Source organism: Aptenodytes patagonicus, chromosome 4 (genome assembly GCF_965638725.1).
Source record: "Aptenodytes patagonicus chromosome 4, bAptPat1.pri.cur, whole genome shotgun sequence".
Lineage (NCBI taxonomy): Eukaryota > Metazoa > Chordata > Aves > Sphenisciformes > Spheniscidae > Aptenodytes > Aptenodytes patagonicus.
In genome coordinates, this window is record NC_134952.1 from 6,328,188 (window position 1) to 6,344,003 (window position 15,816).

General features: G+C 41.4%; 1 protein-coding gene across 3 annotated transcripts in view; it reads right to left on the minus strand.

The window, feature by feature from the left end:
* KDM3A (lysine demethylase 3A) overlaps positions 1 to 11,933 on the minus strand; it is a 32,847-nt gene extending 20,914 nt beyond the window's left edge. The window contains exons 1-9 of one of the 3 annotated variants that reach the window (XM_076335717.1): positions 11,906 to 11,933; positions 11,018 to 11,206; positions 8,207 to 8,362; positions 5,879 to 5,989; positions 4,129 to 4,231; positions 3,116 to 3,240; positions 2,549 to 2,621; positions 2,376 to 2,464; positions 13 to 164 (exon numbers count right to left, since the gene is read on the minus strand). In XM_076335717.1, coding sequence (XP_076191832.1) covers positions 13 to 164; positions 2,376 to 2,464; positions 2,549 to 2,621; positions 3,116 to 3,240; positions 4,129 to 4,231; positions 5,879 to 5,989; positions 8,207 to 8,362; positions 11,018 to 11,188 — 980 coding nt within the window. In that variant the 5' untranslated portion in view covers positions 11,189 to 11,206; positions 11,906 to 11,933. Of the gene's footprint in view, positions 1 to 12; positions 165 to 2,375; positions 2,465 to 2,548; positions 2,622 to 3,115; positions 3,241 to 4,128; positions 4,232 to 5,878; positions 5,990 to 8,206; positions 8,363 to 10,565; positions 10,648 to 11,017; positions 11,369 to 11,905 lie in introns of those variants that run through there. The other 2 variants (XM_076335718.1, XM_076335716.1) reach the window with 2 other exon arrangements.
* Between the last annotated feature and the right edge of the window lie 3,883 nt (positions 11,934 to 15,816).

Genomic DNA, 15,816 nt, shown 5'->3' on the forward strand with positions numbered 1-15,816 from the left:
CTGATTCCTTACCCCTGAGGAGTTTCTGCACCAAGATTGGGTGGTGAGTTAGCTGGCAGGGGCAGGCCTTGATGCCTTTGGTCTTTATTAGCAGGAGTACATCCTAGCAATGCTTCACCCAACACCGTTGGTACCGACTGGACATGTCCCTGACTGGGAGAAACCTGTAAGGGCAATTTTAACAGTTAGGAAAATTCAGGATAACAGAAACACTGCTTTGCAGGGTTCAGCCTAAAAAGAAAAATACATTAATGCTCTTCCCACCGTGTTTAATAAAGCTCGTTGAAGACCATTCCTCACTCAGTCTGTAAAATAGAAAGACTTTAGAGTGTCCTTTTAAACCTTATAGGTTCCATGAAACACTGTTCATGTTAATTCATTTTCCCCCCAATTAACAACAATTTTTTTGGGGGGAAAGGAAGGTGTATTAAGAAGGTGGAAAGGAAGATAGAAAGCTCTGCTCTTCATAACTGCCAGTGCAATGATCTTTCTAAAATAATTGCAGTAATCACAATTCAGAAATAGCTTTCAGAGCTCATCTGAAAATCTTAGAGAAAATTAAAACTGTGAAGTTAGTCTGACATTACCAAAAATCTAGATGTGAGCTTCCCTGTAGTGAGAAAAATCTTTGTATGAGGATTCTAGAAAGTGTTAAGTAAAGAAATCCTGTACTGATTGAATCACCAGCCTTACAAATCTACAATTCTTTTAGGAATACAACAGGCCTACCAAGTCAGCAAGTGTCTTTAAAAACAGTAGTTTTCGGTGGGGCTCCTTCCTCAGCTCTAACATCCATATTCCACTCTCACATGCTCAGCTTACTACTGGAAGTTACACTACAGACTCGTTACCATCAACTCCAAAGTATTTCCTTTCTGCTTTGGTATAACACAGCTGTCAGGCATCAAGACAAGCTCTCAAAAAAACACTGGAATTAATTCCATATTAGAAATCAGAGTACTATCACATACTAAGTAAAACAAAAAATATGGCTTCAGCTTATCACTCCCATATATTCACATCCACCAAAATCAGTGAAACAAACAGAGCTTCTGTTTTCCGTATTAGTAAGTACACTCACTTGTAACCATTTTGAGAAAATAGTTGCAAGACATTTCGCAGAGTACAAAAGTGATAAAGGATCCAGTCCTTTGAAGGAAGGCAGACTAGAAAATTAGAAGTAACTAACTTCACTACTTTAAGGAAAAACTATGGTGAAACAAGCCATGAATTCAGATCATAACTTCTGCAGGACATTCTGAATATGAAATAAAGACCAGCTTTGCGTGTATCAAGCAGGCTGCTCAATGGTTGAATATGCAGAAAGCCAGAGACTGGCAAACTGAGCACCAGAAAGATGCTAAAGGTACTCAAGCACGAGCTATAGAAACAACATAAACAGAGTATGACTGCAACACACTAGCTACTTCATGCCGATTTGCTGCATGCTCTTCCTCAGCAGTAAATACAAGACAGATCACTCTTTCCACTGAGGAGTCTTATCCTGTCCTTGCTACCTCATGCTGTATCTTTGTGACGCCGTTAAAGATTTCTAATAACAATATCCAGACATTAGCCAGATCTACACAGTTGACTTGGCACAGGACTGACTGCACAGAAGCCAAGAACACAAAGCCAAAAAACCCGGAACAAAACCCAACCCTCCCACCCCACCACCACTCTAGAGCCTCCAGAAGGCTACTTCTGCCTAAAATGCAATTTTTGGTCTGAAACACTGGGACAAAATTATAGGGCAAGTTTGAAGTACCATTCTTTAGCCAAGCCATTATTTTTCATTTGCATTTCTATACTTAAGTTACCCAGATCGTCTTTTGACCTTTGAGACAGTTTTCTTAACCTCAGTGCTACTTGGCAGGTCACTCACAAAAGAAAGAAACGTAGACATGGAAGTACTAGAAAAGTAGTCATATTCCCTTCTTGTACTGAAAAAACATTTTTCCAGACCGCTGCTTGTGTAGCTTGAATCCTCAAAGCATGCAAGCATAGCTGAAGGTTTTGGGTTTAAGTACAAAATAGCTAAGGAAAGAACTTGAAAAGCAAAGGTTATAAACTTGAGAAGTGCTTTGCGTTTTCTCCCACTACAGAATACATGACCAGGCAGGCTAACTCCTAAGCAGGAGGAGGGGGCAAAAAGCACAGATTAAAAAAACAGCCTTCAAAGCTCAGTAACTTTTTCTCCGATTATCACAAGGCAAGATGTTTTACCCAAGCCTAAACAAGTTTCTAAGAACTCAACACACCCTCCCAGGGATTATATTTATTATTCCACTTTCCTATCTAGTCCTTATTAAGACTGTTCTGAGAAGTGACATAACCATTATATAACAGTCATATATAACACAGTAAGACATTACCTCAGGAGAAGATTTTGTGTGTTTAGCATCAACACTTCCACTATTCTCAGATGACTTCCTTTTCACGCCCCCAATTCTTTTAGATTTATCTGGAAGAGAAGGTGATCAAGATTAGTCTATTTATCACAAATACACTACTTAGTGTTTGAAGGACAAACAATAATAGGTCTTACCACATTTTCCATTGTTGTCATATATGATTTCAACATGAATTAACTCTGGATCAAGAGTTTTTAAAGCTGGAATCTTGGAAAGGAACAAAAACACAGAGGCAGCGATTTAGAGACGTGAAAGTTACTGTTTGAATGTATTTATCTTAGATGTTGTGGTATAGACTAAGCTTAGACACTTCACTTCTAGGTTCTTTGAATACCAAGCTGAATTTAACAATATATTGTTGTGACAGTGTCTCTGCATGAAAACATACACAAACCAGTGCTTCAGAGCACTGTCTACACAGCACAGAAAGCAACGAAACCAGGATCATACATTTCCCTCACTCTTCAAATAAAAATTCCAGGTCTCCCTCATTTTGCGTAGAAGGCCATTTGTTATTTGATAATTCCACCAGCAGCATACAGAACCACTTTGGGGTAATATGATTATTCTGCACTACACTGATGCCCATTTTTTTAAGCTTATTACAGTAAGGACAGAATTTAAAATGGTGTTGGTGGGGATATAAATACAAGTTCTCACCCATTCCCCATCTCTGTAAACCCACAGCAACTGGTTCTTACCTCCTGACAGTTGACTTCTAGAGTTCTTGTAGCTGGATTACCATTGACAACAACTGCTGTGAACCACTGAGTAGATGGATCCAGGCTATAAATTCTGATTTTTGAACCAATGATATTTTTTCCACCTTAAAAATTGAAAAACATACAAGAAAAGGGAGCTTCAGAAAAAGGGAGCATGAAGATCATCACAGTTACCAACATAAGTTTGTCGACAGTACTGCATGTAAGACACAAGTAAGTGAAACGAACTGAGAACCTTGAGACAACTTCCACATAGCTGAGGGGGGGGAAAAAAGCGTGATAAAACTGTGTTCCAGCTACCTCCTTCCTGGAATAGTTCAATGAAATTTTCTGGAGGTTAAGACATGCAGAGGCCAGACTGACCTCCAGATTTCAGACAGTGAGGCAGATCAGTGGACGTGGAAATGCAGATTCAGTGATTAGATGTGAATTTCTCCTCTCTTTTACAGTATTGGAAATGACAACTCAAAGTTGCAATATTTACCTTTCCATAAAAGTAAGACATTTCTTGCATATGCAAGCATATGACTACAAATACACTTGTATGAACCCAGTAATTAAGGATTTGAAGCTGGCAAATCTAAATATAACAATTTTAACTTGACTAAAAAAGTAGTCTCTATATAAAACTTTGAAATTTTTATAAACAAGCAGCAGACTGGGGAAAAAAAAAAATATCAAGCTACTTGAAACAATAAACAACCCCAAAGAATTTCAGTGAGAATTGCTACAAATTTGATCTCTTTCAGAAGTGCCAGGCCATCTATATGTGCCTAAGTTATGTACTCATTCTTACAAAGGAAATACTTGAAACTTAAATCTCTATAATACTTCACATTTTGCATTCACTGCTGCGGAAGAAAGTGGAATCGCTATTTTAAAAAAGCTTTTATCCCTAAAACAGATTACTGTAATTTACACCATCACTGCAAAGATTTCCCTTTTGACTTTAGTTTTTATTGTTAGTTTTCTGCTACAGAGTATGCTTGTACCTTGTACCAAGCGTGTTTCATCTAGGTGTTTCTTAACCAAAGCCTGAATTTCTTCATTAACATTTTGATCATCCTTAAGAGGAAGCCTGGAACTGTCCACATCCTATTTAGAAAAAAAAAAAAAGTTGGTATTAAGGACAATGCTTTTGATTAACAAAACCCCGTAATATTTAGAAACAAGAGAGCAGCAATTCATACAAGTCCAACAAGTTTCTCATTACTCTGTGTTCCTTCAGCTCCTAGGACATTGTATTTATTGAGGCAGACATCATTTCTTTACCACTAATCTGGATTGACCATCTGCAAGCCAGACTGAAGTGAGCTCTCCAGGTCCACTTTAATATTGTTCTGAAAACAATCTGGCTTTGTTTTACTACATTGCTAATGAGCACTAAGTTTAATTGAACCATCCATTTTTTAATTTAGGATTTTAAGTTCTCCAAAGCAGCAACTTATAAGTAGTCCTAAGCAGATGTAAATGCAAATATTTTAAGTTTTATGTCTCTATTTATGATAATAATGCCAGGATCCAGTCCATCTCAAGACACCATTATAAAATGTCCATATGAATGAAAAGTCAGCTACATCTAAATCGTTCATAATTATTCAGCATCATGTATTTATATTTTAGGGTTTGTTTTTTTTTTCTCCTATTGTTATCTAAAACAAGCTGCTTGACAACATTTAGAATTGATTCTGAAATGGAAAGTTTAGAGCAAATTTTTACCAATGGCTCAGAGTGCTAATAAAAAAAGGCTTTTTGTGGTTTTTGGTTTTGGTGGTTTTTTGGGGTTTTGGTTTTTTTTTGGCCCAAGCACTGCTCTGGTATTTGTATGAAGCAGAAGGCTGAAGAGTTAGTAGTCAAGGAACTGTTATTCAAGATGCCAGAAAAGCAATCTTCTCCACTGCAGTATTGAGATAAGGCCTCTACATAAAGATATCTATACTCTGTTGTTGAGCCAACACAGGCAAGACAATAATCTACAACTCAAATTTAGCTTTAAGTGATTCTTTTGTTTGTTTCTCAAGAGGAGTTGTCTATTTGCTGACTGTTAACAAGTCAAAGCAGAACACTAATGATGGCACTACTGGCAGTCTCAACATGGGACATCTATTGCTAGTTTCATTCAGACTGTTTATAGGTCTTGAGAGTAGTTTCCTGAAAAGGTTAAATCTTTTATCATTAGCAGATACTATTCTTCAAAATGCCTGACCAGTTAGTCACGCAGGGCAACTGTTTCAACCCATCTCTACATAATTTTCACTAACAAACTTTCCTCCTGGTGCTCAGTAAAGGGACTATAATTCAACCACCTCATTTACATCCTCACCAATTCCTCCTTTTTTTAGGATTAGAAGTGATGTGTTTCTATTAAGTAGCAAGATTTATTCCAGACATCCCTGCAATTCCTTTCATAGTAGTGACAGTCATGTTCACAAGAGCAAAGGGAAACTATTCCAGATTATTCCCACCATCAACATGACACAATTGCCATCACCTGAGCTGAATAACTGTTCTAGCACACTCCCTCATCCAGCTGTCTTAAGTAACCGTGTCCTGAATCAGCTTCAGAAGGTTTTTAATCAGACACATTACATCCAGAACTGATATTTACGAGTTATGGCAATAAACACCTACTCCAAGTTTTTACCCACCTAAAGTTTGCATTTAGAATGTATTAACTTAACATATCTTAAATACCAAGATAAATCTTTTATCTTCCATCTTTATAATGCCATACAAAGTTACCTGAATGGGTGTCAAAAGGTCTTTTGAAAGAAAAACGCATCTCTCTTCACCAAGATAGCGTACTGAAACCATTGATCCCAAACCAGCTTTGTCCACTAAGGATTTGTAAGTCTAGAAAAGTAATAAACATTTTCTTAGAAACAGAGTAAAAAGATCTTATCATTCCTCATTTGCATTTAAAAAGTTATTTTAGTTTTGCATCTATTCCTCTGTTAAGATACCACATCTACATGCAACTCTCGAAACAAAGCAAGTTTCTAATAAAACTTCTAATATATGCTTAATAAAGGAGTTACTGGACTATACTTGAAATTAATTTCACTTATTAGAATGAGTTCGCAATTCAGTTCAGGTGGCTGTCATTAACAAACACTAATCATTCATCTCAACATGAAGAATTTACTAATACTAAGAGTTTTAATTGTGGATATGTTAACAAAAAACCGCCCTTACGGTAGATTGGGGGAATAACCAGCAAATCAATGAAGGCCTGCTGCATGGCTTACATTAAAGTTCTCAAAGCTCATGCAACATTGGTAATACAGTGAAGCCTTAGTTTAAGCATGTACGATGACTTGGATAGCCTCATAGTTGTTATACCGCTGCAGTACAATGATGAAGTTGTGTTCAGGTATACCAAAAGCTTTAAGAACAGACAAGAAACAAAAATTTCCTTTAAAAGCTTCTGAACTCTTCCTAATATGTTGAGTTAAATTTTGTCTAGTCCTGCAGTTCCAGCTCTGAGTGGGTAGGCATCAGGAGCCTGGAACATCAGAAGTGGCAAGAATAACTCCTCCCTACGTAGAAGGTACATTTGTGCCCCATTTAAAAGAAAAAAAGGAAAACATTCTGATAGAGTATGCGTTTGCGTTTCCAAAGGACTGATCAAGCAAAGAAAGTCTTTCTTCCCCTTTGTTGTTTTCACTTCAGTTAGGAAAGCATTGGCAAAGGGGCAGGATCACCGTAAGAGGAACGGGAGTCTCTCCAGGAGTGACTGGGCATTGCAAGAGTTCTGCAAAGCTATTCCGTTTGTCAGAAACATACTATCCCGTACGCTTGAATCAGTAAGTTGTGATCAAGATTTAAATAAATTAATCCACACACCTCTTTTGTGACCCCTTCTTTCCTGCCTTGTGTGGGGGTAAAGGGAGAAAAAGTCTTTTTTGCCAAGGCAAACCAGTATTGTGCTTTACTTTATCCTACATCATTCCTCCGCTAAATGAGCTTTGGAACACGTACACTGCATGAACTGACACGTCAAACACATCATGAGGAAAACCTTATGCATAAATTGAAGACAAGTATCCAGTAAGAACCGTTCAGATGCTTGGAAAGGGACAACAGCTAAGTTTAAACAAGCAGGTTTTCAGAACATTGTATCAGCAAAATCTACTAGTAGAACTGCTGATATTAATGCACAGGTTGGGAAATAATTCATCTTTCTACTTCCTCTCTCATTCTATTTGGCCCTACTTCCAATAAGTATCTGCTTAGATTAGCTTTGCTTAAGAAAAAAGCTCAGCTAAAATGCAGCAATATGAAATACACTGCATACTTTATACCTAGCGAAGTTAAGAGTATTAAAACATGGACTACAACTTCAGCATAATTAACATACAGCAAGTTTACATCTTCATTTATTTCACAACTACTTTTATAAGTAGCAATATGCAAAGTAGTCAAACAAAACTATACTGGCTGAACACATTTAAGAATTGTTTCCCTGTTCAGCTCTACTGGCTAATTTGCCTAGCCAGCCATGCATGGCAGTTACAGAAAGCTTAGTTCTCTGGCTTGTACTGTGTAGCTCAGGTTTTTATATGCACAAAATCCAAATCTCACAAATAATCTGTGCCAGGCAGCCATCACATAAGAGTCACTCAAATTATTTTTGTCTCAGATCAAGAATCACTGAAGAATTAACAGTACTTGAGGCAGAGTAAAACAAGAATTTAAGATAAAAATACAGGCTATCCTTAGAAACCTATTATTTACCCTTTTTCTCTCTATTCTTAACCGCAATTTTGTGGAAGAAGGAAGAAACATGAGACCAGAGGGAGAAGAAATGAACATTGTACAGAACAGTGGTTTGGGAGGGAAGCAAAGTCATAAAAATACATTCCTGTATCTCCAGGCACAACATACCAACTTCAAATGCTTACAAGCTCTGCCTAGCCCTAGCTGTATAAAGAGATTTAGTCCCCCTTCAGATTACACCCAAGAGTACACTAGTGAAGCTGTACTCGAGAAGTTCACACTTGTAACAACACTGTCCTTGGAAAACGGAACTGGAGAACCAAAGTGAGTTAGGCCAAGCGGTATACTTGCCATTGCAGGCCACTGGACAGGAGACATAGAATTGCCTTGAGATTTTCGTTCAGCCAGTACCAGCTTTTGCTCCACCAAGAATGCTTTCATTTTATGGCTGTAGACCTCTATCCATCTTCTTTTTTCCCATGACTCATCATCAAATTCTACACAAATCTACAGAAAGGAAACAAAGTGAAGGAGTGACTAACAATAAAATTCAGACACATACCACATGAAAAAGGATAAACACACACTAATTTCCTCAGAAAAAAACCCAACCATTAAAAGTGCTTATAATGCAAAGGTGATCATTGCCCTTCTGTCACACAATCAAGCAATCACTAAAGTATCCCAGGCTGACCTAGTATCTTATAAGTGATAGTCAACGTTAACTGGTTTGTCATCATTACTGTCGCATAAAACATTAATATTCCTATTTAAATCTACAACTCAAAAAGTCCTCTGCTGCTCAAGGGCAGTTAAATGTGTTAACTCTGCCACTAGTGTTTATAATCAGGGAAAAACACAGCAAAAAACCCCCCAAAACTTTAAAGGACTGTATACAGTAGCGGCACAAGCATTTTCCACAAACTCTAAACTAGAGTACTTGAATAAACAAGCTGCTTTTCCAGAAGTATTTTAAGAATAAGAGTCCCAAAGAATAACTTTAGTTAATTTATTGGAAGCACAAATGACAGTACACCAGTAAAGGTAACCAAATTATATAATGTGAAGAAGGCCATTTGCTGCCTGCTTTTAACTGGTATTTATCTTTACAAATCTCTGAAGTACCTATACAAACTTTTCAAGAGGAAAGCAGTTGTCACTTCATGGCAAATCATGGTGGCTTGACCAAGTTCTTTGGGATGGCAAAGAACTTCTTTCATAGGCAACAGAGGGAGATCAACGAAGGATTGGGAAAGACCACAAATACAACTCTGCCTGCATACAGGAATTGGAATGTCTTGGTAGAGAACACCACTCTCGGAAAAATCACTCCCTCTTCCCATAAAAGACAACAATCCAGTCTAAATACATCAAACTAATTTACCCTAACAGCAGAGAAACCTCAGTTGAGTGTATCTTCGAAACTTTCCCTTGTGTTTAGCTTCTCTAAGGGGAAAGGCAAGTAAAAGCATGCACACAAAACAGCATTACCACAGACAGGAGTCGTAAAACTAATGGGTGCAGCAATAAATTTAGTCATTTTGAAGTTCATGGAAACAATGAAAGAGATAAGCAAATAACACAAGTACCAGAACCAGAATGGCTTGTTTTGTTTATAGTATCAACAGTGTACAAACAGGAAAATACAGTTGAGAAAATACTTTAAAAAGTAGTTGACAGTCCTTCTATTCTGTAGCTTGCTCCTGACGCTATACAAGATTAAATATTTCTACTCCTTTAGAGACCTCCCCCCCCCCCCAATCCATTACTATTTTGAGTCTAACTATACGTGACTCTTCCACAGAGCTGTGAGAGAGGAAAGGAGATGGCATGTGTTTTGGTACAAAAGCCCTCTACGCCTCGATTGTCTACTTTCAATGTCTTTAACACTTTCACTGGAGAATGCATTAAGTCAATCGCTTCTGGCAGAACCATAACCAGTTACAAGGCTCACAGTAAAGTCCCCAACAGCAGCTGCTCCTTCTCCTTTTAAGTCCCAGAGAAAGTCCTTAAGAAGAGCTTTCTGCAGCAGCAACATCCTCCTCCTCGCTCCAAGTACGGCATGGGCACAGCCCCGCCAGCCAAACATGGAGAAAGCTCCACCCCTGCCGCAGATGCACAACAAGCAGCTCGGCCTCTAACAACTCGGGACTCTTCGTAACAAAGTTTACACTTTCAACACTTTCAAAAAAAGAGTTAGAAACATGTACAATTTCTTCTTCTTTGACAAGGAGGAGGTGCTTCTTCAGTTAATCAGAGGTCACGAAGTTCTTCCCGTTAAAAGAAAAAACAGGCAAGGAAAAAGTTGTAATTGAAAGATGGTACTGTTCTTGCTGTCATAGAACAGCCTGCCACCAAAGTCCCTTGCAGAAACAAATAAGAGGACCACATAACAAGATGGGGTTACTATAATGGAGTTTTGTCCTTAGTGAGTACTTTGTATGCGATAGTAATTGCCCAGACATGGCTGAATAGTTTTACTGACTACAGTTGCCAAATAGCCCCCTAAGAGCTTCACAGTCAAACTGTGAAAGTCGCTTAACTACCACCCAAAATACATAGTTAAGCTTGCAATAATTGATTGCATGTTTAAAAATCCCGTTGGTAATCATTAAGAAGTGGCCACCATGCAAGTGTCATCCGAGAAACCTCCAACGCCATACATGAATTTGGTACGTCTTTTAAGATAGTAGAAGTACTTGTTCATTACCAGCTACTTCAAAGAGCAAGAAAGAAAAGTCACCAATCCCATCAACAGAGGAGTGTTTCCGTTTCATAAGTAACTGCAATCTCTGGAAAAAAAAAATCGTTTACAACTGACAAGGTCTTAAATTACATTTAGGAAATATGCAGAAATAAAACCTAGGCACAGCGGGTGCAATAAAAACCTCAAGTTTCTAAAATGCTGGTGGAAGAAAGCACATTTATTAGTTTGAGGTAGCTTCCGGCATTAGCACAAACACGCTGGTGGCTTTAACCAGAGGTGCACATGTTTTCAAGCATGTTAAGCAGGCAAGTTGACCAAGACGACCTCTCTCCCCCAACAACAGCGCATATATTTATATGTATACACACACCCACACGCATGCACGCACAGGAAGTTTCCAGGTCACAAGGTAAGCACCCTCGCTTTAGAAGGTCTCTTTGAAAGTTCCCGGTTACCTTCAGGTCTTGTTTGGATATGTCCGTGTGGGAAACCGCTCGGATCCTGCCGGACTTCCAGGGCCATTCCGAGATGCGACTGGTATCCCACGACCTGTCGTCTTCCTCCGACAGGCTGAGGAACCTCTTCCCCACGAGCAGCGACCAGCTCCCCTCGAGCCTCAGCACCATTTTAACTCATCGGGAGGCCTCCGGGGAGGAAACCGGCGGAAGGAGAGGAAAAAAAAAAAGAACCAACGCGTCGGTCAGCCGGCAGGCCGCGATCCAAGCGCCGCCGGCAGGCTCGCCCCCCGCCCGCCTTCCCTCACAGGGAGCCGCGGGGGCCAAGGCGGGCGGGAGCGCCGTCGCTTCCTTCTTCCTCTCCCCGTCCTCCCCTCCCCCGCTTCTTTTCAAGCGGCTCGAGCCGAGCCCTCAGACACCCGCAGGATGCTTCTTTGCCCACGGTCTTGTTAATCATTGCCTCAGTGGGGGTGGGTGGAAGGAAATGCCAGAAGCTGCTGCAGCGCAGCTCCGAGCCATTTCCACCCCGGCCGGCCGCCACCCTGCCCCCGCGGCCTCTTTGTTCCCTCCCTCCGAGGAGCCGAAGCGGGGGGCGGCAGCTGAAGAGGAGGCAGGGAGGCAAGCGACCGGGCCGAGCTCCTTCCGGACGCCCCTCCGCCTCACGAACACCCTCTCCTACCCACCCGGACAGCCCTCGAGCCTTGCCCCTGCCCTCACCTGCTTCCCCCCCCCCGGCCCCTGCCGCCGGTCCCCGCCCGGCGCACCCCGCGGTCGCACAGCGCCCGGGCAGCGAGCTCCGCGAACGCGGCGCTTCCCCTCCGCCCCCAGCAACAGCCGCCGCGGCGAGCGCTACTACTCGGCCCCGCGCTCGCGCACACGCACACACACCCTCACCCGCGCGCGCGCGCGCGCCCGCCCCCCGCCCCGGCCCGCGGCCGGCCCCCGCCGCTCCTTCCCTCGCTCCCATTGGCTCTCCCGCGCCAGCGGGGCGGGGCTCGCGGCAAGCCTCCCGCTGCGATTGGCCTAGAGGGGCGGTGCCCGCGCTCCTGGCCACGCCTCGAAGCCGTTGCTCAGCAGATGGCGGATTAAAAAATTAGTATCCTTCCGCAAAGCTTCGAGTGAAGGAGTCCGCCAGTCCGCCCACGTCCACGAAGAGCCCAAAGATGGGGCCAAATGGAAAAACAGACACGTTTTAGGCCGTAGCGTGCCTTGAGGCTTATGTTTCTGCCTCAGGCGAGCTGAGCCTTAAGCTAGAAGGGCCACCTTTGGAGTCGGCGGAGGGATCTGAGCGAGGCAAGAGGCGTGAAATGGCCGCTTATACGTGCAGTTCGCGGCGTACTCAGATATAGCACAGGGGGAGGGGGCACCTGTAGGGTGCTTCTGCGCAAGCGCACATCGGCAAGGTGCACCTGCGGGGGCGCTGCGGACAGCCTTCTGCGCACGCGCAGATGGGGAGGGGCCTGACACCTGCTCGGGGGCCGCGTCTGCGCCTGCGCACTAGTGGTTCGGCGGCGCCGAAGGACGGGCGGAGGCGAGGCGGAAGCGTCGCGGAAGCGTCTCACAGGCCACCATCTTGTTTGGCTGCCTTGGAGGCTGGGGGGGACCGGGGACAGCTGCCTCTTGCGCGATAGGAGAAGTTGCAGGGGGAAAATAACACGAGCTAGAGGTTCCTTGGGAGGATGGCAGGCTTTAGAGAAGCTCTAGCTCTAGCTGAGCTGGGTTACGTAGTTCTCTCTACAAGCAATTGTCTTCCGCTGCCTCAGATCCCTTATTCCTTTCACGCAAGACCTGTGTGCTCTTATGAAAGACTGTAACCAAGATCGTAAGAGAACCAAGTAGTTAAACTGAGAACATGGCAAAGAGCTAGCTGATCGTATTCTGCAGTGACCTAGCAAGCCACGCATACTCATCTTCTACCACAAGACTTTCCTACCAGAGGATGTGGGAGGAAGACCAAAAGTGAAGAAAGTACCCAAGGCCAAGAAGCTGTTGAAACCGATAGTGTTCAGCTTATGCTTTCTCCAGGGTTCCTCCCATCACAAGAGATGTCTGAGCTCCAAAAATCCCCATCAAACAGCAGCAGTGGCTCTGCTGCAGGCAGGATATTCCTGCCACGTTCTGGTCTCGTCTCCCATTTTCTCAAGCCAGTCCCACATTTGTGTAAAATGCATTTTTAAAGCTTTTCCCACCAATTTGCTTCAGGACTCTCCACTGATCGCTTGTCTACTGCTACGTTCAAACAAACGCTTTCATGTATGAAATCAAAAGGTACAAAAAATTCATCATGCACCATGATGAGGGAATTACTGTCCTTCACGCCATGGAAATCAGGCAGCCCAAATTTCTTGGTAACTTAAAGGCCTCTTCAATGATTCCTAGCAGCAAGATGAACCTAGTAATATGTAGCATTTTCAGCAGGTCAAACAAACAAAATAATAGAATAATAGAAAATTAGTCTAATATATCAGCAGCTGCCTGTAGCGTGAAGAAATACTCGTTAGCAGGCACTGAAAGGAAAAACAGGTACGTTTGCTTCTCAAATTTGAATATCTAATACATAGACTAGACCTACAAAATGGAATTTGTGATAAGAAATTGTGTAAAGCAAGCTATATTTGAAACTACCAAATTGCTTGTTTCATTGTAGGTGTTAGGCTCTTGTAACAGCAGCTGTACAACGTATACATCATACAATATAGGTGTTGTATACCCTCCTTATTTAAAGCCCTTAGTTTTTATGCATACACAACACTCCGCCTCAAAGAGTAGCTGATTAATACATACGGGAAGAGTGATGTTAGGCAATAGGGAAGCAATATTAGTCGATACAGTAGATCAAACTGTTGGTAGCACTCCAGTTGCCTAATGGTAATTTTTTTTTTTTTCCATTTGCACCAGAATAAAGGAAAGCTTTAAGGAGAGATTTGAAAGATAAATGTGTGTTTTGTGAATGAGCAGCTCCCACGTGCAAAGAGTAGCATGAAGATTGAGCAAAGGTGTTTTAAAATTTAGTGGTTTGGGTAGGTACTGGCCTAGAGGGCTGAGAGTAAGAGAGCAAGCGCAGGGTGATAGCTACAGTGACGTAGTCCATGAATGACCTTGAAAATGGACTTATATAGGAAATGGTGCTAGAAGAAGAGTCATATGATCAAAATGCAACATTCTGAATGTATATAAAGCCAAACAAATTAGCAGACACCAGAAGAGAAAATGGTGAAGCAGGCAGAGTACAAGTTGGTAGGAGCCTGGACAAAAATCATGCATTCAGGGTGCAGCCAAGCTTTCGGTCCTGAAAGGGTAGAGGTATTCAAAACCCAGGGGCTAGAAGTTGAAGCCAGGTAACTTAAGATTTTTTTTTATTTTTAAGCAGGGAAGATAATTAGCTACTTGCTTCACTTCCCTAGGATTCTTCATTCCTTGAAGAAGTTAGATCAGGACCAAATATCTTTTTTTTTAAATTATCTAGCTTCTTTAAAAGTTATAAATTTGGGGTAACCAGTGAAGTCCTGGGTCAAAAAGTCAAAGATACAAAATTTTAAATTGTGACTATAAACATCTCTGAATTTGTTGCATAGTTTTAGAATATATTTCCCAGGATTTTAACCATACAGTACAGAAAAATAAATACTTGTGTTTTTCTTACCTGGTTATTTTATCACCACTCACAATAGTCTCCACAAAAACTAATGTCTACTAGAAAAATTTTGTGTATGTATGTCCACCCTCACTCACACAGTGCGTCAATAGAAATATCAAAATGTTTGGAAATAACTCAAACGAACACTATGATAATGGCACAGATGCAACTATCTCACTCTGGATTATATACATCTCTCAAGAACAAAATGCCATCTGAAGTACCTGCAAAACAACATAGTGTTGTGAATACGCAGAACTGATTAAACTACAAAGCAGCAGATTTCAACCTGTTCTTCTGCGTGCAAGAAGTCTTGAACATAATTTTTTACAGCTGCCTCTACCTACTGGGTTGAACTGCTAATAGGTAAGCCTTTAACTCCTATTTGAGAAAGGAGTAATCTCTGCAAACAGGTGCTCTTTAAACAGTAACTTCAGAACACAGTTGAATAAATTCTTCCTTTCAGCTACCATTAAGTAAGGAGCAGTACTTTTCTCTTGTACATGGTATCACTAGGAAAAAAGCACCTTTGGGTGAAGAGAAATTTGAGTTTAACAATACACGCAGTAAAACGCGATAGCCGATTTTATAACTGTCTGCCTAAAAAATTCCACATTCAGGCATTTAAGCCTACTTCTTCGCATATAAAATCTGGACATGCTATTCAAATACTTGTGCGTGAAAATTGGTCTCCCACTATCAAAAAGTATTTGATATCACCAATCACAGACACTTTGCAAGAAAGGGACATTTTATTCCGAGTAGGGCCGGTAGCTAACATTAACTGTCATGGCACTATGTTCTTGGAAGGTGTTTTGTGTGATAAGTGGGGGCAGATTGTTTTTCAGGGCTCTCTTCCTGCATTTCCAATATAAGCCTACAAGTTTGTGTGCAGTTACAACAAACGATGTTCAATGCAAGATCTTACAGATACCGTTTTTAAAAATCTCTATTGTAGCAACATTTAAAGGTCTTCATTCTCAATCAAAGCCCCATTGGAGGCTGTACAAGCACAGAAAAACAATATGCAGTGCTTTATCTTCTAATGATTAATGATGAAAGTGTAAGGATGTGTAATTAAAATTGAAAGTGCTTATGGTCAGACTACAAAAATACCAGCCATACTAACTAGAAACCGGGCTTTGGAAGATACCTAACAGTT